At 54.3% G+C, this 19902-nt stretch overlaps 3 protein-coding genes and 1 pseudogene across 15 annotated transcripts; 3 read left to right on the plus strand and 1 right to left on the minus strand.

Moving 5' to 3' along the window:
• The first annotated feature begins 249 nt into the window (after positions 1-249).
• Positions 250-9799, plus strand: LOC101903385 (tigger transposable element-derived protein 1). Of its 2 annotated transcripts, none has more exons than XM_005219837.5 (2): positions 250-331; positions 6113-9799. In XM_005219837.5, exon 2 carries the CDS (start codon positions 6119-6121, stop codon positions 7946-7948), a length of 1830 nt encoding a protein of 609 aa, XP_005219894.1. In that variant the 5' UTR covers positions 250-331; positions 6113-6118; the 3' UTR covers positions 7949-9799. The 2 variants fall into 2 exon arrangements, with proteins under 2 accessions (XP_005219894.1, XP_015313992.1); XM_015458506.3 differs by lacking the exon at positions 250-331 and adding an exon at positions 2049-3837.
• Positions 295-1952, plus strand: LOC100139764 (WW domain-binding protein 4-like; annotated as a pseudogene).
• On the minus strand, positions 9761-11641 carry LOC112442230 (uncharacterized). The gene is made up of 3 exons (XM_059877345.1): positions 11490-11641; positions 10492-11019; positions 9761-10147 (listed from the first exon to the last, which is right to left on the minus strand). Exons 1-3 carry the CDS (start codon positions 11639-11641, stop codon positions 9985-9987), a joined length of 843 nt encoding a protein of 280 aa, XP_059733328.1. The 3' UTR covers positions 9761-9984.
• Positions 10887-16652, plus strand: LOC101903649 (tigger transposable element-derived protein 1). Of its 12 annotated transcripts, none has more exons than XM_024978832.2 (5): positions 10887-11139; positions 11390-11533; positions 12014-12470; positions 14268-14347; positions 14718-16652. In XM_024978832.2, the coding sequence occupies exons 3-5, from the start codon at positions 12071-12073 to the stop codon at positions 16461-16463; spliced, it is 2226 nt and encodes a 741-aa protein (XP_024834600.1). In that variant the 5' UTR covers positions 10887-11139; positions 11390-11533; positions 12014-12070; the 3' UTR covers positions 16464-16652. The 12 variants fall into 12 exon arrangements, with proteins under 12 accessions (XP_024834600.1, XP_024834613.1, XP_024834614.1 ...); XM_024978845.2 differs by having other exon boundaries at positions 14733-16652; XM_024978846.2 differs by having other exon boundaries at positions 11390-11510; positions 12018-12470; positions 14733-16652.
• Positions 16653-19902: the final 3250 nt, after the last annotated feature.

The following is a 19902-nucleotide window of genomic DNA, read 5'->3' on the forward strand; positions in this document are numbered from 1 at the left end:
CCTCTTTGACACGTGCTCACTGAGTTTGTTTTTAGCGGTTTCAAAAATTAAAATTTTGACAGTCTGAAGGCAACCATTTCTCCCCGAATGTGGAACAGATAGGAAGAAAGAGAAAACAGTGAGAGAGACCCAGGGAAGGAAGGCGGTACGAAGGATGATGGAAAGAAAGAGACCGGGTCCCGGCTCAGAGGCTCCAGTGGGCCTCTCGGTGAGCTGGGCCCCAACTCATCCCGCATAGGGAATGTGAGCCTCACCCAGGCCTGGGGATGACCCTCAGAGCGGCTGGTCCAGTCCATGGAAGACTACTGGGAGTCACAACCAAAGAAATTCTGTGAGTACTGCAGGTGCTTGATAGTGTACAATAGGCCTAGTGTTTACTTTCTTGAAAGAGGAAAGAATCATAAAGAAAATGTGTCAAGGAGGATATGTGAGATTAAACAGGAAAGCCTGGAGAAGGGAAAGGAAGAAGAAAAAGGATCAGAGGAGTTTGCTGCAGTGGAGGTAGCTGCCCTGCAGGGATACTAACAGGATTTGAAAAGGTTTGGCTCAGAGTCAGAAATTTCAGAGCCAAGCATATCGTTAGTGACCAGTGCTGTTCCATTCATCTCTGCATCAAAATCAGCAGGAAGACAAAGACCCTTCAAAGGGCAGATGGGCAGAATGAGTTATCTCTGAGGGTTACCATTTCTATCATGATCTTATCACAGGAGGACCTCAGTGGGAAAAACCTGAAGGATTTCAAGGAAACTTAAAAAAGCAGCAGTGAAGACTGGGTAGAAGGATTAAGTGAAGATGGTTATACATATTATTATAACCTTCAGGGGAATCCAGATGGGAAAATCCTGAAGATTTCATTCCACAGTCTGGTGATCTCTTATCTAGTAAAGTCAATTAAAAGTTTCTTGGTACCCTGGAAGAGTCCAAACTATCAGAGTCACATAGTTACTGATGGTGGAACAGGAAGCAAAAAAGGGAGAGGGGAAGGAAAGGTCTCTACAGCAATGTAAAAGCTAAAAATAGTTTAAGGAAGAAGCTAAAAATAAAGTTTAAAGAAGAAACTAAAAATAGTGATAAAGGTACTGAACCAGAAACAGAAAGAAAACAAATACCTAAAGGAAGAGTTCATCAGGTCCAAATGAAGGAAAATCCAAAACTCATTAAGAAAAAGAAAAAATATATATATAGTGGATCAGTGGTAAATAATCTGCCTGCCAGTGCAGAAGACTGGGTTCGATTCCTGGTCTGGGAAGATCTCGTATGCTACAGAGCAGGTAAGCCCATGCACCGCAACTATAGAGGCTGTGCTCTAGAGCCCGGGAAACCTACTGAAGCCCACAGCCCTGGAGTCCATGCTCCACAACAGAAGTCACCTCAACGAGAAGCCCACGCACTGCAACTAGAAAGTAGGCTCTGTTCTCTGCAACTAGAGAAAAGCCTGTGCAGCAATGAAGACCCAGCACAGCCCAAATAAATACAATTAAAAATCAAACCCATATGGAAAATGGGAAGAAATTAAACAAGATGTTGAGTCCCATGAGGAAGCAGATTTGGAACTTCAAAGCGCTGAAAATATGTATCAACTTTGGAAGTTGATGTTGGTGGGGAACCCAAAGTGGTCTTCTGTAGTTTGTGCAAACTCATATCCACTGAGTCAGTGATGCCAGCCAACCATCTCATCCTCTATCGCCCCTTTCTCCTGCTCTCAATCTTACCCAGCCTCAGGGTCTTTTCCAGTGAGTCGGGTTTTTGCATCCGGTGGTCAAAGTATTGGAGCTTCAGCTTCAGCATGAATCCTTCCAGTTAATATTCAGGGTCCATTTCCTTTAGAATTGACTGGTTTGGTCTCCTTGCAGTCCTAGGGACTCTCAAAAATCTGTTACTGAAGAATGTGTGGTGGGTCCATCTCCTTACTGCTCAAAAGCCAATAAACAGGCCAGCTTGGTTGAAAGGAACGTTTGCTTCATATCAGATGCTGGCAACTGGGGGTGGAGGGTGTCAGACATCTGTCCAAAGGCGGACTCCCACCCTCACCCTCACCCCCAACAAGCAGGGGGCAAGAGCTTTTATAGACAGAGGAGGGGGGTGGCTACATGCAGAAATGGCACAGTCATTTCTAACTGCTGCTGCTGCTAAGTCGCTTCAGTCGTGTCCGACTCTGTGCGACCTCATGGACAGCAGCCCACCAGGCTCCCCCGTCCCTGGGATTCTCCAGGCAAGAACACTGGAGTGGATTGCCATTTCCTTCTCCAATGCATGAAAGTGAAAAGTGAAAGTGAAGTCGCTCAGTCGTGTCCGACTCTTAGCGACCCCATGAACTGCAGCCCACCAGGTTCCTCCGTCCATGGGATTTTCCAGGCAAGAGTACTGGAGTGGGGTGCCATTGCCTTCTCCGGTCACCTCTAACAGTCATCTTCAAATTGGTCATCAGTGGTCTGACCAACATGATCTTGGTTATTTTAGGTATAGTTAATCTTCAGTTCTAGGGTGCATTTGTTCCCATTTCTTTGCAGCCAGTTCTTGGAACTGTGGCAGCTCATATCATTGGTGTAGTCTGGTCATCATGTAGTTCTCCCACCTGGTGTTTTGATATCTATAAGACATCTCACAGGATATGGCTCAGAATATTATCTATAGCCCTTGAGAAAAAACTAGAGGTCCTTGACTATGCTTGCTGCTGCTGCTGCTAAGTCGCTTCAGTCGTGTTCGACTCTGTGCGACCCCATAGACGGCAGCCCACCAGGCTCCTCCGTCCCTGGGATTCTCCAGGCAAGAACACTGGAGTGGGTTGCCATTTCCTTCTCCAATGCATGAAAGTGAAAAGTGAAAGTGAAGTCACTCAGTCGTGTCCGACTTTTAGCGACCCCATGGACCACAGCCCACCAGGCTCCCCCGTCCATGGGATTTTCCAGGCAAGAGTACTGGAGTGGGTCGCCATTGCCTTCTCCATGACTATGCTTAATGACTACATTATTATTATTTAGTCTCCTTTGTTTTGTTTCAGCATTTCTCTCATCTCTGATTAAACTTATTCTTTGACTAAAGTTTTCCACAGAAAAAAAGGCAGGCACAGGACTTGGTGGTGGTGGTGGTGGTGATGGGGCAAGGACCATATCCTGCTCCGTTTCAAGTCTTCTCTCCCACACCAGAATTCGAAAGTATCGATTCTTCGTTGCTCAGCCTTCTTTATAGTCCTACGTTCACATCCATACATGAATACTGGAAAAAACATAGCTTTGACTATACGGATCTTTGTCTAATTTTAAACAGGCTTTTCACTCTCCTCTTTCACTTTCATCAAGAGGCTCTTTAGTTCCTCTTTGCTTTCTGTCATTACAGTAGTATCATTGGCATATCTGAAGTTATTAATATTTCTCCAGGCAATCTTGACTCCAACTTGTGATTTATCCAGCCTGGCATTTCACAGGTTACTAGCATACATATAAGAAAAGTAGATTATTAAAAATTTCATGAAAGAGGAAGGAAAAAAGAAAGTGATGGAAAGCAGACGGCAGAAAAGACAGGAGAAGGAAATTAATAGGCAAGAAAGTCACCCTTGGATAGACACGGCTTTGCGCTCCCCCGCTCGGACTTAGGTCTGGTCGGGCTCCTCATAGAACTACATTTCCCAGCAGGCCCTGGGCGACCGGACACAGCAGTAGGCGGGACCAACGCGGCCCCCTCCAATCCTGGTCGTCGCCCGGCAACCTCCGCCTCCGCCGCTAAAGATGAAGGTTGGGCTCGTCCGCCTCTGGAAAGCGGCGAATTAGGCAGGAGATGAGGAGGCTCTGCAGCCCCTCCGGCCCATTTGAGGCAGCCGGCCCATGTCGCGGTCCGGAGGTGAGGGCCGTCGGCCGCGCGGAAGCCGGGGCTCCGTGGCAAGGGGCCGAGGCGCCCATACACTCAGCTCTCGTGGGGAGAAGGGAACGGACGCGCGGGAAAGGGGCCAATGGGAGTCTTAGGCGGCCCCGCCGCCTTCTGGGAAATGTAGTCTCGCGCCTCCCTCCACGGAGGGCTTGGGGACTTTGTAGAGGGCGAGGGAGAGAATGTGTGCATATACGGAGGAGTGTAAAATTGTGGGTGAGGAGGCGAAGGCATCGATATGGAGAGAGAGGGATGGGCGCGTGACTTGTTCGGAATTCGGTGCCTTTTTCCTGGAAGCCTTCCCCGTGCCTACGCTTCTGTACCCCAGGTGCAACCTTTGGGTCCCTGGAAGTACTCTTCGTGGGTGCCATAGGCACTCCCCAAAACACAAAGACCTGTCAGGTACCTGTCCTTGTTTTTCACAAGTTTTCCTTCAAAAAACTTCTACTGTTTTGACCAGGTGCTACTTTCACATGGTTTGAAATGCAAAAGGGACAAAGCATCCCTTCAGGGTGCTTCATTTGATAAGTTAGCACATGACCATAGAATGCCACCAGAGTGCCAGGCTCTCCCGCTGGGGACTCAGCTGGAGTACTCTGTAGGCACAGCTCCTGCCCTGAGGCAGTGTGTGATGGATGCATGATAAAGGTGGGGAGGGCTTCTCTGATCAGGTTACATTTGAGCAAAGGCCTGCAGAAGAGAGAATAAGCCCTGCCTATTAGAGGGAAGGGCGCCCTGCTGTGCACCAGAGCCACAGTAGCCAAGGCCCTGGGCTGGGGGTGCCCTTAGCCTGCCCTAAGGATGTGGTCATGAGTAAGCAAAGGAGAGAAGGAGGCTTAGAGGCCCTTGACACAGCTGGTGATGATTGTGGCTTTGACTCGGGGTGGGAGGCCTGGGAGGACCCTGAGCAGAGGCGCCATTGTTTTTTTGGTGGGGAGGGCAGCACTTCGCAACTTGTGGGGATCCTAGTTCTCCAGCCAGGGATCAAACCTGTGCCTCCTGAAGTGGAAGCGTGGAGTCTTAACCACTGGTCCGCCAGGTAATTCCGCCCTGACTTGTGTGGAGAAGTTGGCTGCTGTGTGGAGAACCACCTTCTCTGTCCCGACGTGCTCCACAGTGGTGGCATGATTTAAGGAAGTTCCCTTCTGTGTTAGTTTCCTGTCATGGCTGTACCATATTACTACAGACTTAGTTTCAAACAACACAAGTTTATTAAGAGGTTGGAGCTCTGAAATCTGCAGTATTCAGATTCAGGGCTAACATCAGGGTATTGGCAGGGCTGGTTCCTTCTGAAGCTCTAGTTTTCAGTGGTCACATTGCCTTTTCTTTTTTTTTTCTCACATTGTCTTCTGAGTGAGTGAAATTTTTTGCGTCCTCTTACACGGATCCCTGATTTGTGTAGGGCCCACTTGGATGACCCAGGATAATCTCTGCCTCTTAAGATTATTATCTTAATCACACCTGTCCCTTTTGCCTTGAAAGGTCATTTATTCATTGTTTCCTGGGATTAGAATGTGGATGTGTTTAGGAGGCATTATTCAGTTTCTCATACCAAGTGAGAAGCATGGAGATGCTTCTGCTCATCAGTGTTTGGGAGGTGGATCAGAATTTCTAGACTCTCTTCGCATTCCCTTATGGTTTCAAGAGTTTTGCTGGGGGAAGAGCAAAGTCACCTGACAGATGTTTTTGTTTTTTTGATGTGTTCAGCCTCTTCATTTATTTTTTAATTACTGGACAATTAAATATTGTGATGGCTTTTGCTGAACAGCAACATGAATTGGCCATAGGTATACATATGTCCCCTCCTTCTTGAATGCCCTCCCCATCACATCCCTCTAGGTTGTCACCAAGCACTGGCTTTGGGTTCCCTGTGTCTACATCAAACTCCCACTGGCTATCCATTTTATGTATGGTAATGTATATACTTTAGTGCTATTCTCTTAAATCATCCCACTCTCTCCTTCCTCCACTATGTCCAAAAGTCTGTTCTTTATGTCTGTGTCACCTTTGCTGCCCTCCAGCAGACCTTTTTGACCTCATAAACGAAAACTAAGTGAAATGCTTCTCTGGTTGCAAAGAATGCTCAGAAGTGTGTATGCAGTTTGGTTCGCATTAGGGAGAGAAGGGACTGGACCTGCCTTCAAGGCAGTGGGCCACAGGGCTGCGGGCTCTAGGTCATAACACGGGAGGGCCAGGTGCTGGTCTCGGCTCTCTCGGACTCACAGTAACTCCCGTGTGTTCCCCTCTTCAGGCAGAGATGGAGTGGCAGGAGAGGCCCAGGGGCCACTGTGGCACGACGCTGGGTACCGCCGACGGGCAGAGGGAAGAGAGTGTGTTGAGATGCATGGCTCAGGGAGGCAGCCTGAAGCCCCCCCAGCCGCAGGGCTTGGGGAAGGCACCCCTCGGGGTTGGCCTCCGCCACAGTGCCAAGCGGGACCGGAAATCCATCACCCTGCATGTGAAGCTGGAGGTACTTCGGCGCTTTGAGGAGGGGGAGAAGCTGACACAGATTGCCCGGGCCCTGGGGCTGGCCACCTCCACGGTCGCCTCCATCCGTGTCAACAAGGACAGGATCCGGGCCAGCTCTCAGGCAGCCGCGCCCGTCTGCACCACGCAGCTCACGCGTTGCCGGGGTGCACTGATGGGCCACATGGAGCGCCTGCTGAGCCTGTGGATCGAGGAGCAGAAGCGGCAGAACCTGCCGGTCAGCACACTGCTCATCCAGGACCAGGCACGCCGGCTCTTCGCCCAGCTGCAGCACGAGCAGGGCGGCGGCAGCCGGGCCGAGACCTTTGGGGCCAGCAACGGCTGGTTTGCCCGGTTTAAGGTGCGCCACAACGTGCTGCTGACGGAGGAGCCCGCTGTGGCCGACGCCCAGGCTGCCGCTCGCTACCCGGCAGTGCTGCGCGCCATCCTGGAGGAGGGCTGCTACTCACCGCGGCAGGTCTTCAACGTGGACGAGACGGGCCTGTTCTGGAAGCGGCTCCCTGAGCGCATGCTTCTGGCGCTGGAGGGGACAGCTGGCCCCGGGCCCAAGGCCTCTAAGGACCACCTGACCCTGCTGCTCGGTGGCAATGCGGCTGGTGACTTCAAGCTGAAGCCCCTGCTGGTGTACCCCTCAGAGAACCCGCGTGCCCTCAGGGGCTGCTCCAAGGCCAGCCTGCCTGTGGTCTGGCGCTCCAACCGCAACGACTGGTTGACGCCTGTCATCTTCCAGGAGTGGTTTACTAGCTGCTTCTGCCCTGCTGTGGAAAGCTACTGTGCCAGCCATGGCCTCCCGCACCGTGCCCTGCTGCTGCTGGACAGTGCGCCCTGCCACCCTGCCCACTTGGGTGGCCTCTCAGCCCATGTGCGGGTCGAGTTCCTACCCAAGAACACGTCCACCCTGATCCAGCCCATGAACCAGGGTGTCATCACTGCTTTCAAGGCCCAGTATCTGCGCCGCACGCTCAGCCAGCTGGCCCAGGAGATGGGCGGTGCAGACCGGCCCTCCGTGTGGGAGTTCTGGCGCAGCTACACTGTCATGACTGCTGTGGACAACATCGCTGAGGCCTGGACGGAGTTGCAGCCTGCTGCCATGAACAGTGCCTGGAGGAAGCTCTGGCCCGAGTGCGTGCTGGCTGGTGCTCCCGAGCCCAGCGCCGTGCCCCAGCTCCCCCGCAGCATCGAGACACTAGCCAGCCGCACAGGCCTGGGCGACGTGGCTGAGGCCGATGTTAGCCATCTGCTGCAGGCCCACGGGGAGCCCACGCCCACCCCCCTGGGCACGGACGGTGGGCACGCCCGTGGCCCTCAGCTGCCCTGCCAGTGTGGGAAGGGCCTGGCCTCTAGAAGACCGGAGTCGGAGGCCACAGGGGGTGCGGAGGCCGAGGACACACTTGTGGTTGCGTTGTGCTCAGAGCACCTGGCCCGGGCCTTGTCCCACTTCGCTGCTGGCCTGCAGGTCCTCTCAGAGAACGATCCCAACCGGGAGCGCAGCCTGTGGGTGGCCCGGGCTGTCCACTGTGCCCTTGCCCACCTCCGGGAGCTGCTCCGGGAAAGGAGGCGACAGGCTCGGGCTGCTGCAGGGCCTCCAGAGGCCCCCTGATGGTGGCAACAAAAGCGTCAGGAAGCCTGCACTCAGCCCAGGTGGGGCCCACAGAGGGTGGGTGAGTGGCCACGGCACAGACTCTGAAGGACAGACCTCTTTAAATGACCTGTGTGATTTGAGGCTTGGGCCTGATTGCAGATGTGCTTTGTCTGATGAGTTTTGTTTCTGGAGGGTAGACCCTGCCACGTCTGACTCATGGTTTTCGTACCTCATGCACGGCCAACTTTGTACAGTGGCACACAGAACACTAGGCTTGAGGGCAGTGTTTTCTGATTGGCAGATGAGCTGCGGGACCCAGGAGTGCCCATCCATGTCAGAGACACACCCTATAGAACAGCAGTTGCCAAGCACAGCCCACCAGAGCAGCCTTCCTTGTGGTGAGGGGCCATGGTTGAGACGAGCCTCTCCTGTTTGCCAGCCCTGACTGTCTGTGCCCTATTGTGACTTCCCACCAGTTCTGGATGGGGGTTTCCTACTGTTTTGGCTCACCTTCCATGTCATCCTCACCCCTTTGGGCTTCTATGACTTGTGTTGTCTGAGCCTGCACTGTGCCAGAGCCTATGGGCATGTGTGGCTTTTGATACCAGGCACCATTCCTTGCTTTGGAGATCTTTTCTTCCCTGGGTTTCTGTGCTGTGGTTATCTTGGCTTCCCTCTAGCCTCTGAGGCCGAACTTTTGTCACTCTGATGGTCTTCCAGATCTAGAGCTCTTTGTAAAAACTCAGTCATTCCTGGGGGTTCAGTGGCCTCAACGTTCAGCTTGTTGTTCTGTCCCCTTGTTGCTGTTCAGTCTCTGTTGTGTCTGACTCTTTGCAACCCCATGGGCTGCAGCACACCAGGCTTCTCTGTCCATCATCTCCTGGTGCTGTGCGTGCTAAGTCACTTCAGTCATGTCTGACTCTTTGCCAGCCTATGGATTATAGCCCACCGGCATCCTCTGTCCATGGGATTCTCCAGGCAAGAATACTGGAGTGGGTTGCTATGCCTTTATCTCCTGGAGTCTGCATAAAGTCATGTCCATTGATTCGGTGATGCCGTCCAACCATCTCATCCTCTGTCACCCCCTTTCTCCTGCCTTCAGTCTGTCCCAGCATCAGTCATTTTCAAGTGTGTTGGCTCTTTGCATCAGATGGCCAAAGTATTGGAGCTTCAGCTTCGGCATCAGTCCTTCCAATGAATATTCAGGGTTGATTTTCTTTAGGATTGGCTGGTTTGATCTTGCAGTCCCAGGGACTCTCAAGAGTCTGTTCCAGCACCACAATTCGAAAGCATCAATTCTTGGGCGCTCAGCCTTCTTTATGGTCCAACTCTCACATCGGAAAAGATGAAAAGATGATAATTTGACTAGATGGACATACGGACCTTTATCAGCAAAGTGATGTCTGACGTACACTGGGGTATCCGCCTGAGTCTGCAGACATACCATGTGGATTATCAACACAAAATCTGCAAGGGAAGGTGTTCTTGTACCCCAACTAGATGAGCCCCAGGTGGTGAGACATGGCTGTCTGGCCTCCTTTCAACACAGGTATCTGTGCCTGTGTGGGTGCACGTGCATGCTCACACACCTACTTGTACACACATGTGCACATGCACACGCAGACACACCAAGAGTGAAGTTGGGAGAGAGCATTCCTGTCACTCAGCTAGTACTTGCAGTGGTGGGCATGCTGTCAGCACATAAAAGCAGCCTGAGCCACGGCAGGGGTCCAGCCTTCCAGGGAGAAAGGTCAGATGTGGCCCCTGGCCTGCTTTCCCGGCAAGAGCAGCAAAAGGGATGGCAAGAAGAGAAGGCGCTTTGCTGAGGAGCCTGGTGACTGACTATATTAATAAATTACACAAATTATGGGCATTTGTAACATGTTGGGTGTGGGGAGACCAGGGTGGGAGAGATTGGTTTCGGAGCTGCCAGTCCCGAGGCGGTTACGTTCTGTGTGACAATGGCTACGATGGGTGACCGGGGAGGGACCCAAATCCAGCGGGACCGATAGGGGAGGTTTTCTGGGAGGTGGTGCCCAGCTTTTGGAAGCCGGTCATTTCAAAATGCCAGGCATCAGATAGGGACGTGTTGAGGCGGCCCAGCATTGTGTGGCTGGTAAACGCCTGTGGACGGGGAGGCAGAAGCAGCCCCGGTGGAGCCGAAGTGTGGCCCAGCAGCTGGAAGAGACAGGACCCAGTGCGAGGAGATGCCACATCCTAACGGAGGGAGGGGTAGAGACGCAGGTGAGGTCGTGAGGCAGGCCATGGTGGACAGGCCGCGCGCGCGTCGACCCATCGGCTGCTTTCCTCAGAACCAGGGACAGGACCGGACCTCAGCCCAAGAGCAGTGGAGCACCGGTCTCGGGGCCCTGAAGAACTTCATTCCCCAGCTGCCCCCTGGGAAATGTAGTATCCGCAGCTGGGCTGGGAGGGTCTTGTGACAAGCCAAGGACTACATTTCCCAGCGGGCCTCAGAGGCGGAGCGGGACTCGCGCCAATTCCACTTCCCGGCGCGGGAGGTTGTCATAGAGCTGCAGAAGCGTCGGGTTACCTCAACTCACCTCCGCTGGCTAACGTGCAGCGTCGTGGGGAGGTGGCTGGGGGCTCGGGAGAGGGGGCGAGGGGCGGGGTGGGAACAAGGCTTCGGAAATAGTCCGTGGAGCAGCCAGAAAACTCCTGGTCCTGGGACCCCAGGGTGTTTGGTCGTCTTTTCTGCACGGTGGCGTTGTTCCACGCCAGCCGGCGTAGCTCCCGAGGGCAGTGAGTCCGCGGGAGACAGCAGGCGCGTGGGGGAAAAGCCCGAGGCAGGGTATGCAGCTGGCCAGAGGGCGCGGGACAAGAGGGCGGAGGAGCACCACCCGCTCCCTGAGTCCCTCAGCGATTTCCTCGGATCGGCGGCGCGGGGGCTGCTGGGACATGGAGTCCGGTGGGACTGGGCCTGTCCCGGAAGCGAGTCGCGGGCCGGAAGTGATCCGCGAGGAGCTGGGCTTTCGCCGCGCTTCAGGGTCAGTTCTTGTGCATCCGCGGTGGTCGCTTTCTTGGCGGAGTTTCTGGGCCTCCGGCCGGCGGTTCCCAGTTCTGTGGACACACTGGGTCAGCTTTTCCGCCTAGCTCCCCCTAAACGCACCTCTCCTGAGAAGTCTTCCTGGATTTCTGCAGCTCAGGGCACCTCCCTGCTGCCGCTGCACCTGCGCGCGTGCCCCCCTGAGGTGAGAGTGCAGGCGGGTCTAGGCAGGGTACTCGGGGGTCAGAACCCGGGTGTTTGGGCGTTGTTGGACTGAGCGGCCTGGCTCAGGGGATCCCTGACAAACCCTGTTAAAGCCATGCGTTGGCACGGAAAATGATCTATGTTCTTAAGTTACAGTGGTAGCAAATGACCGGTGGAAAGATAGAAATTCAGATGCTTTGCAGACGTTACAAAAGGAAAAGCAGATGTCTTCCTCCAATTCCTTTCCCCAGAGTTGCCAGCTGAGGAATTGCTGGTTTTCAGGATCTTTTGGTGAACACTTACAGCAGTAGCTTCTGTTTGCTGTTTGGAAATTTTACCATTCAACAGGACCGGGCCCCAGAGGAGCCTAAGGTGAAGGAAGGAAGGCCCTCAGGGTAGGCGCCCGCTCTTGCTCTGCCTGTGTGGCTGCTCTCATTGTCCCCAGCTGCCGTGTCGTACACTTCTCCTTTCTGTCGCTCCTTCCAGTGCCCCGCAGACTGCATCCTGCACTTGTGCACTTGGTCCCTGGGTTGGGGCCCTCCCTGGTCACTGGGCCTCCGCTAGTTCCCGCTAACACCTCTGCCTGGCTGCTGACCGGGTTTTCTGTCACTGAGACACTGGACATGTCCACGCTCCCTCCCCAGGAGCAGCCCTCCTCCTTGGCCCAGTCTGGCCTGAACTCCTGAAGGCTTCTCTCCAGGACCCTCTCCCTCACTGTCCTAACCAGGTTCTCAGTACAAGGTGTCCTCCACCAGCTGCCCAGGTGGCCGGGTTTGGGGATGCTCTCCCTCACGGCAAGTGGCCTTGCAGGGTGTAAGTGGGTGGAGGGGTGTGGGTGGTCCACAGCCCTGATTGGGTGTGTGTGTGTGTCCCAGGAAGACGGTGCGTGTGGCTGAGTGAAGACGGGGAGGCCAGCTTCCCCACGCCTCACCATGGCAGCTGACCCGGCACCCTTCGGTCAGGAGGAGCTCGTGATCATCAAGGTGGAGGAGGACGAGGACGTCCCGTGGGATCCGGAACCGTTCTCCGAGCCTCAGCCCCACACCCCCCTGCCTGCTCTCGGTTGGGACCCCCGGCTGTGCTTCCGCAGCTTCCGCTATGAGGAGGCCGCGGGGCCCCGCGAGGCGCTGGTCCAGCTCCGGGAGCTCTGCCGCCAGTGGCTGAGGCCCGAGGTGCACTCCAAGGAGCAGATGCTGGAGCTGCTGGTGCTGGAGCAGTTCCTGGGCGTGCTGCCCCCCGACACCCGGGTCTGGGTGGAGTCCCAGTGCCCTGAGAGCGGCGAGGAGGCTGTGGCGCTCGTGGCGGACCTCGCTCAGATGTTTCAGGAGACTGGTGAGCCCCAGGGACTGGGCTTGGGGCAGGGGAATGTGCAGGGGGACCCAGCCCATGACTGTAGGTCCTGAGTGCCTGCTCACTGTGCCCCGGCCCTCTGTGTCCTCATTGCTGGGAAGAAGGCTCAGAAGCCATGACCTGTTTGAAGACTTTCCTAGCCTGTGAGCCTCCCAGAGGTGCGAGCCTGCAGTTGCCGTGGCATTTCCCCCTCTGAGGGTACTCTGAGCCTTCTTTTTCTTTTTTTCCTGGAAAATTCACTGAGTGCATGGCATGTGCAAGCCCTGTGGGTCCAGTGGGGAGGGGAGAGAGCAAGGTCCTTGGCCTGGTGGAGTCCCGTCTGGTTTGAGAGTTGGATGATGAGACCCTCCAGTCACAAGTAGGGTGTCCTCGTTTTTCTGGAGGGAGTGGGGAAAGCCCGGCCAAGGGTGGCTTTGCGGTTCGTGCTGTACAATGTCTTCACCTTGGTCTGGATGTGCACTTACACACCTGAGGAGGTGACAGCCACGCAGCAGGCAGGAGACATGGCTGGTGACAGCCATCAGGTCCCCGTGGCCTTTGTGTACTCGTTCACTCAGTGTCTGTGCAGCTCCTTTGCCTGCTTGGCCCCTTGTATCAAGGGGTGGAAACCATAGCACTTCAAAAAACAAACAAAAACCCATCTTTAGTAAGCTGTAACACACATGTCAAAAAATCGTCTAGTTCATGGGTTTTAGTACATTCACGAGGTTGTACAGCCACCACCCGTGTCTAACACCATAGTGTAATCACCTTCAAATGAACTCTGTGCCCAGCAGCAGTCACTCCTCGTTCTGCCCTCTCCCAGTGCCTTGGCAGCCGCTAACGTGCTTGGTGTCTCTGTGTATTTTCTTACTCTGGATGTCTTAGTAAGTGGAGTCATACAGTATGTGGCTTAGAGGATGGGCTTCTTTCATTGAGCGTAATGTTTTCAGCGTTCATGGTATAGTATGTCAGTATCTCATTCGTTCTTATGCCTTGTCATATCCAATTGTATGGTTATAGCACAGTCTGTTTTTGTTTTAAGTGTTAATGGATGTTTGGGTTGTTGGTACCTTTTGGCTATTAGGGTTAATGCTCATGTGAACTTATGTATACTTTGTTTGTGCAGACAGATGTTTTTATTCAGGGTCCCCAAGACCACCCCTTAGGCTTCGTGATTTGCTAGGAGCTGCAGGAATCGACAAGACTGTTATAGTCTTGGTTGTCGTTTATTACAGTGAAAGGATGCACATTAAAGTCAGCAATGGGAACAGGTGCCCAGTCTGTGAGACACCAGGCATGAGATTCCAGAGTCCTGTCCTGTGGGAGCTGTGTGGGTCATGCTTAGTTCCCCAGGCAGTGATGTGCAGCAGCATGCCTGGGGTGCTGTCCCCCGGGGGTCTTGCCTGATGTTACCAGGCAGAATCTTCCAAGGGCTTTGAGGTCCCCTACTGGGAGCAGATCAAGGGCCAGACTTTTGCCGGGAGTGTGCAGGGCTTGGACAGCTCAGGCCTGCTGACACAGCTCTTTACCGACTACCCAGCTGTAGCCGAAGGAAGCATCTGATGACTGTTTCTTTGGCATTTCAGTGACTTGGGTTTCAAAGGCCTTGGGTGTGCTCTCGAGGTCACACGTGTGCGGGTCAGAAGGGGCTGCCACCCTCTGTGAGTCTGAGGGCAGCGAGGTCTCATCCAACTTTGAGTCCCCGGCCAGTGTCCAGCTGCACATTGACCTCTGGGTGTCCGACCCCTGTGTCCGCGGGGCGGGGCTGCAGACACTAACACTCCCCTTCCCCCTCAGCCCTGGTCCAGGCCCCTCCTGAGGACCAACAGCCTGGAGACCTCGCAGAGCCAGCCAAGCCCTTCTCGGATGGAGCTCAGGTGAGCTGTGAGTCCTCCACAGTCAGAGATGCCATATCCTGCTGAACTCTGCCCCCCACCCTTCTTCACCCCAGCCCTGGAAAGGTCACCGTAAGCAGCTATGCCCAGCACCCCCTGGCCCCCCGCCCCTGGTCCCTCACCCTTGGGTTGGCCCCTGCCTGGCACCCTGGTCCAGGCTCACACCATCATATACAGAGTTCAGTAAGTCCCTTGTATGTAAATTTGCCCGTTGCACACTTTTAAAGATGTGAACATGTGTTTGCATGTCCCGTCACGTAAGTTAGTTCATGTGTCTGGGGTACATTGTCACATGTGTGCAGCCTCTACATGGGGTTGTGTGTTTTGTGTACTTCACAGTACAGTAGTACAGTATCTTTATTTCAAGCCCAGGATGTCTGGAAGCAAGCGTAAGAGCAGCGGTGATGTAGCTGGTACTGCTAAGAAGCGCCATGCGATAACGATGGAAACGAAAGTGAAGATAATTGAGAGAGTGGAGCGAGGCGAGAAGATGACAGACGTAGCTCGTTCGTTTAACTTGAACCGTTCAACCATTGGCACGATCGTCAAGAACAAGGACAAGATCCTGGAACACGTGAAGTCTGCTGTGTCGATGATGTCGACGATCATATCCAAGCGGCGTGGGAAAGCGATGGAGGAGATGGAGAAACTTCTCAGTGTGTGGTTGCAGGACCAGCATCAGCGTCGAGCCCCGCTCAACATAATGCTGATTCAAGAGAAAGCTAAAAGCCTGTATGAAGACCTGAAGAAGAAATACGGCGAAGAATCAGACGGCCCATCTTTTAATGCCAGCTGTGGTTGGTTTTATCGGTTCAAGGCCAGAGCCAATCTTCACAGTGTAAAAGTAAGTGACGAGGCAGTGAGTGCAGATGTGGCTGCTGCCCGGGAATTTCCTGAGATCCTTCGAGAAATTATTGATGAAGGGGCATATTTACCAGAGCAGGTTTTTAATGTGGATGAGACAGGACTGTACTGGAAGAGAATGCCAGACCGAAGTTACATCAGTAAGGAGGAAAAGTTGATGCCAGGTTATAAAGCAGCAAAGGACAGGCTGACTCTGCTGTTTGGTGGCAATGCTTCTGGAGATATGAAGCTGAAGCCTCTCTTGGTTTACCATTCAGAGAGCCCAAAAGCCCTTAGAAATATAGCCAAGGGCTCTCTTCCTGTTGTGTGGAAGAGTAACCCCAAAGCCTGGGTTACACAGGCCATTTTCCAGGACTGGTTTTTCCACCACTTTATTCCGGAGGTAGAGATATACTGCTTGGAGAAGGACATCCCATTCAACATTCTTTTGTTGCTTGACAGTGCTCCAGGCCACCCCCTGTTCATGGACGATTTTCATCCCAACGTCAAAGTAGTGCGTCTCCCACCGGATACTGCACCCCTTATCCAACCCATGGACCAGGGAGTTATATCAACTTTCAAGAAATATTATTTACGTCACACTTTTCGTCAGGCAGTAAAGGCGAGTGAAGAGTCAGGAACAACCTTGCGACAATTTTGGAAGGACTATAACATCTACAAAGCCATAAAAAACATTGATTTTGCTTGGCGTGAGGTTACAGCCGGCACCATGAATGGTGTATGGAAGAACCTTTGCCCGCAGTTTGTTCATGATTTTCGTGAATTCGAGAAGGTGGATGAGGAGTCCAGAGAGGTCTTCAGCAACTTAGTGACCCTCAGTGAGAAGCTGGAGCTGGATCTGCAGGAGGATGACTTCATTGAACTCCTTGCCATGCAACACGAGGAGCTCACAAATGAAGACCTGATGGAACTTGAGGCCCAGAGAAAGGACGAAGAGAGACAGGAGGAGGAAGAACGAGGTGAAGAGCTGAAGAGATTCACCATGCAGGACATGGCCAGGGGGTTCGCTCTGTTTGAGGAGGCACTGTTCGTTTTTGAGGCCCAGGACCCAAATGTAGAACGGTACACGAAGGTTGAGGCAGCCGTTCAGAACGCAATCCAGTGCTACCGTGTCGTCTATGATGAGAAGAAAAGAGCCACTGCCCAGACATCCCTGGATCGGCTTTTAAAGAGGGAGATGGAATTGAATCCAGCAAGGAGCCAGAACCTGTGCCTCGAAGTCAGGCCTGAGTGACGTCACAGCCCACCTGCCGTCTCCGTTGCTGACGGTCCTTCTCTCTGCCAGCTCCCCCTCCTCGCCCAGCTCCACCAGTAACTTCTTGCCTGTTCACTCCATGCCAGTCCCTCTAATCAGGTGTTGTGCTATACTCCTATACTTTCTAAGGTATTATACTGTAAGATTAAAGATGCTTTCTTTATTTTATGTGTTTCTTATGTATTATTTATGTGAAAAGTATTATAAACCTATTATAGTACTCTGTAGCCAATACTACATACAGTACTATTATAGTATTATGTAACCAGTACTGTATACAGTGCTATGCAGTACTGTGTAGCCAGTATTATATTCAGTACTATCACAGTACTATGTAGGCAGTACTATATACAGTACTATCACAGTACTATGTAGGCAGTACTATATCAGTACTATCACAGTACTGTGTAGTCAGTATTATATTCAGTACTATCACAGTACTATGTAGGCAGTACTATATCAGTACTATCACAGTACTATGTATCCAGTACTATATACAGTACTATGGCAGTGCTATGTAGCCAGCACTATATACAGTGCTATTGTAGTATTATGTAGCCGTACTAAATACAGTACTGTTGCAGTACTACGTAGCCAGTTGTGTTAGTTAGGTCCCTAGGCTAACTTTGTTGGACCTACAGATGTGCTTTTGGAATAGAACTTGTTCTTATGTAGGGGACTTACTATATTAGCAGTTTTTGTTGGACAAAGATAGAAATACAGTGCTGATTATTTACGTCTTCCGATTTTAAAGAAAAATGTAAAATGTAGGTGCATTCTATAGTAATTCAGACCTCAGCAGAAGTGTATAAAGTTTATGCCTCACACTCAGTCTGCCTCCCTGGAGATGGTCACTGTCACCCACTGTGTGTCCTTCGTCCCTCATGTACACACGGGCAGTGCACACATGGATGTGTGCGTGAATGTGGGCCACATAGATGTTTCAAAAAAAAGCCCCATCCACACTCTGCAGCCCACTGCTGTCACTTCATTCGTGCCGGGCTCCCCTCCAGTGGTGCAGGCAGCCCCAGCCTTTAGTGGCTCTGTTGGAGTCGTCTGCCCAGGCTGATGGGGCATGAGGGCTGCTGTTCGCCTGTCATTCTGAGACACACACCATTATCTTGGCTCTGCCTTCTTGGGCTCTTCTTCACTCCGGGTCTGCCTGTCCTCTGGATGGGACCAGAACATCTCTCTCTGTCAGGGGCTCCTGTGTGTTTGTGATCCTGGTGGGTAACCCAGGGTCTGCCCCATGATGAGAGGAACCTGTTCACACGCAGGAAGGAGAGCAGACCAGCCCAGGAGCGTGGCCTGATGAGGGGGGAGAGGGGAACCCACCCCTGGCCCTCCCCACTGCTGACTGCCATTCCTGGGTGTTCCTGAGACACTGCCGGGCCTGGGAGCATCTGCAGCGGCCTTGCCAGACCTGCCCGAGTTGGACTCAGTTGGTGTCCTGCCGGCAACTCTGAGACCAATTGGGGTGCTCCCGGGTCAGGCTCCCATCACCCGTCCTGACTGCGGGGCTGCCTCTGAGCGCTGGGCTGTGGAAGGACGCAGGGCCTGCAGTACGCCGTCTGGGCGGCTTTCCTCTGCACAAGCATTTCCTCCATAGAAACAAACACAGGATGTCCATGGTGGTACAGGGGCTAGGACTCCGCTCTTCCACAGCGGGGAGCTCGGGTTCCACCTTGGTTGGGGAAACTAAGATCCCACATGCCCTGTGGCATGGCCCCAAAATAAGTGAATTAAAAAAAAAACCCCACAACACACCCAGAAACAAAATCCCTGAGTCCTGACACCCTTAGCGACACGGCTCACGTCTGGTAAGTCAGGGCCCCGATGTGGCAGCCGCCGCCGGCTGGCTGGCTCTTCTCCTTTGCCTGGCCACTGCCAAACGGGGAGCTGGGGTCGTGCACCGTGGCTGCCGTCCCTGGGGCCAAGCTCTGACCTCTGGTAATTTCTGTGGTTGGTCTGACATCAGTTTGCGGTGTGTCCTGCCACCCTGGAGGCTTCACTGAGGCCTGCAAGTACTGGGAGCCCGGGTAGGTGGCAGTGGGTTTTTGGTGAAGTTTCTGTGGTCCGTTGGGCAATAATCCATCCAGTGAGCAGCGAGCTCCGGCCAGATATGGCCTGAAATCCCCCACCTAGAGCGAGACTCCAGCTGGTGACCTCTGATGGTTTCCCCCAGGCCTGTGGGCACTTAGCACCAGTAAATGCCGTCACCCGTTTTGCAGCGGGCCGGGGCAGGGGCGGCAGCGGTCCTGAAATCGGCAGCCACAAGGTGGGAGCAGAAATATGCTGGAGAGAGCGGTGTGGGCCTGAAGCCCTGCCCTGGAGAGGCCGCCGCGTGCGCGCCAGCGCCAGAGCGCGAAGCGGGACTGCAAGGCCATTGACCTGCAGGTGAAGCTCGAGGTGCTGCGGCTCTTGGAGCCGGAGAGAAGCTCAGCGGGATCAGGAGGACTCAAGGGCTGTCCGCCACCCCCGTGGCTACTATCCGCGACAAGGACAAGATCCGAGCGAGTTCGCAAGCATCCACGCCGCGCGCCACCGCCAGGCTGACGCACAGCCGCAGCCTGGTGATGGAGATCATGGAGCGGCTGCTGAGCGTGCGGATCGAGGACCCGAGGAGGTGCGCGGCGCCCGGCAGCGCGGTGCTGGGCCAGGAGAAGGCCCGCAGCCTGCTCGCGGAGCTCAAGCGGGCGCAAGGCGCGGGGCTGGGCCTGAGACCGTCGAGACCAGCTGCGGCTGGTTCGCGCGCTTAAAGGCGCTGCTCTGACTGCGCGCAGGTGCCCGGCGCCGCTGCAGAGACTGATCCCGGACGGCGGCGACGCGGCCCGGCAGGTGTTCCGTGGGGGAGGAGACCCGGTTGTTCTGGAGGCGGCTGCCCAGCAGGACGGGCCCTTCCGCGGCGGAGACGCCGGACCCTGGGCTCACAGGCGCCCGCGATCTCCTGACCCTGCCGCTGCTGGTGTTTCTCGCGGAGAACCCGGGTGCGCTCAGGGGGCTTCTCCAAGCCCAACATGCCCGCGCTGTGGCGCTCGCACAGGGGGCCCGGGTCACCAGGAGCTTCTTCCAGGAGCGGCTCGGGGACTTGTCCTGCCCCGGTGGAGAGGTACTGCGCCACGCACGCGCCCCCGTTCAAAGCGCTGCTCGTTCTGGACCGCGCTCCCCGCCGCCCTGGCAACCTGGACGACCTCTCCGACCACGTGCGAGTGGAGGACCTGCCCACGGATGCCCCAGCCTTCAGCCAGCCAGCCACCCACCCACGGCTTGCTCGCCACGTTCAAGGCCTGCTCTCTGCGGAGGGTCTTCCGTGCCCCGCGGGCGAGGGCCAGGGGCGCAGAGCCGTCCAGCGAGGAGCTGGCGGGGCTGGAGCGGCAGCGGCAGCCGGGGGAGGGCGAGGACAGCTCTCCGGGCACCT

The sequence above is a fragment of the Bos taurus genome, chromosome 18, assembly GCF_002263795.3.
Source record: "Bos taurus isolate L1 Dominette 01449 registration number 42190680 breed Hereford chromosome 18, ARS-UCD2.0, whole genome shotgun sequence".
NCBI classification, from domain to species: domain Eukaryota; kingdom Metazoa; phylum Chordata; class Mammalia; order Artiodactyla; family Bovidae; genus Bos; species Bos taurus.

What these genes read in the sequence shown, in the direction of transcription:
- LOC101903385 (XM_015458506.3), top strand. Translation starts at nt 3,775, where the DNA reads ATGAGGAGGCTCTGCAGCCCCTCCGGCCCATTTGAGGCAGCCGGCCCA. An exon ending in GCCCATGTCGCGGTCCGGAG is followed by an intron (nt 3,838 to 6,112) that starts GTGAGGGCCGTC and finishes TCCCCTCTTCAG; the next exon opens with GCAGAGATGGAGTGGCAGGA.
- LOC112442230 (XM_059877345.1), bottom strand. Translation starts at nt 11,641, where the DNA reads ATGCAGTCTGCGGGGCACTGGAAGGAGCGACAGAAAGGAGAAGTGTAC. An exon ending in TTAGGCTCCTCTGGGGCCCG is followed by an intron (nt 11,020 to 11,489) that starts GTCCTGTTGAAT and finishes AAGCTGACCCAG; the next exon opens with TGTGTCCACAGAACTGGGAA. An exon ending in CTGCACGTTAGCCAGCGGAG is followed by an intron (nt 10,148 to 10,491) that starts GTGAGTTGAGGT and finishes TCCCTCCGTTAG; the next exon opens with GATGTGGCATCTCCTCGCAC.
- LOC101903649 (XM_059877300.1), top strand. Translation starts at nt 12,071, where the DNA reads ATGGCAGCTGACCCGGCACCCTTCGGTCAGGAGGAGCTCGTGATCATC. An exon ending in TCAGATGTTTCAGGAGACTG is followed by an intron (nt 12,471 to 14,267) that starts GTGAGCCCCAGG and finishes CTTCCCCCTCAG; the next exon opens with CCCTGGTCCAGGCCCCTCCT. An exon ending in CCTTCTCGGATGGAGCTCAG is followed by an intron (nt 14,348 to 14,717) that starts GTGAGCTGTGAG and finishes ACAGTAGTACAG; the next exon opens with TATCTTTATTTCAAGCCCAG.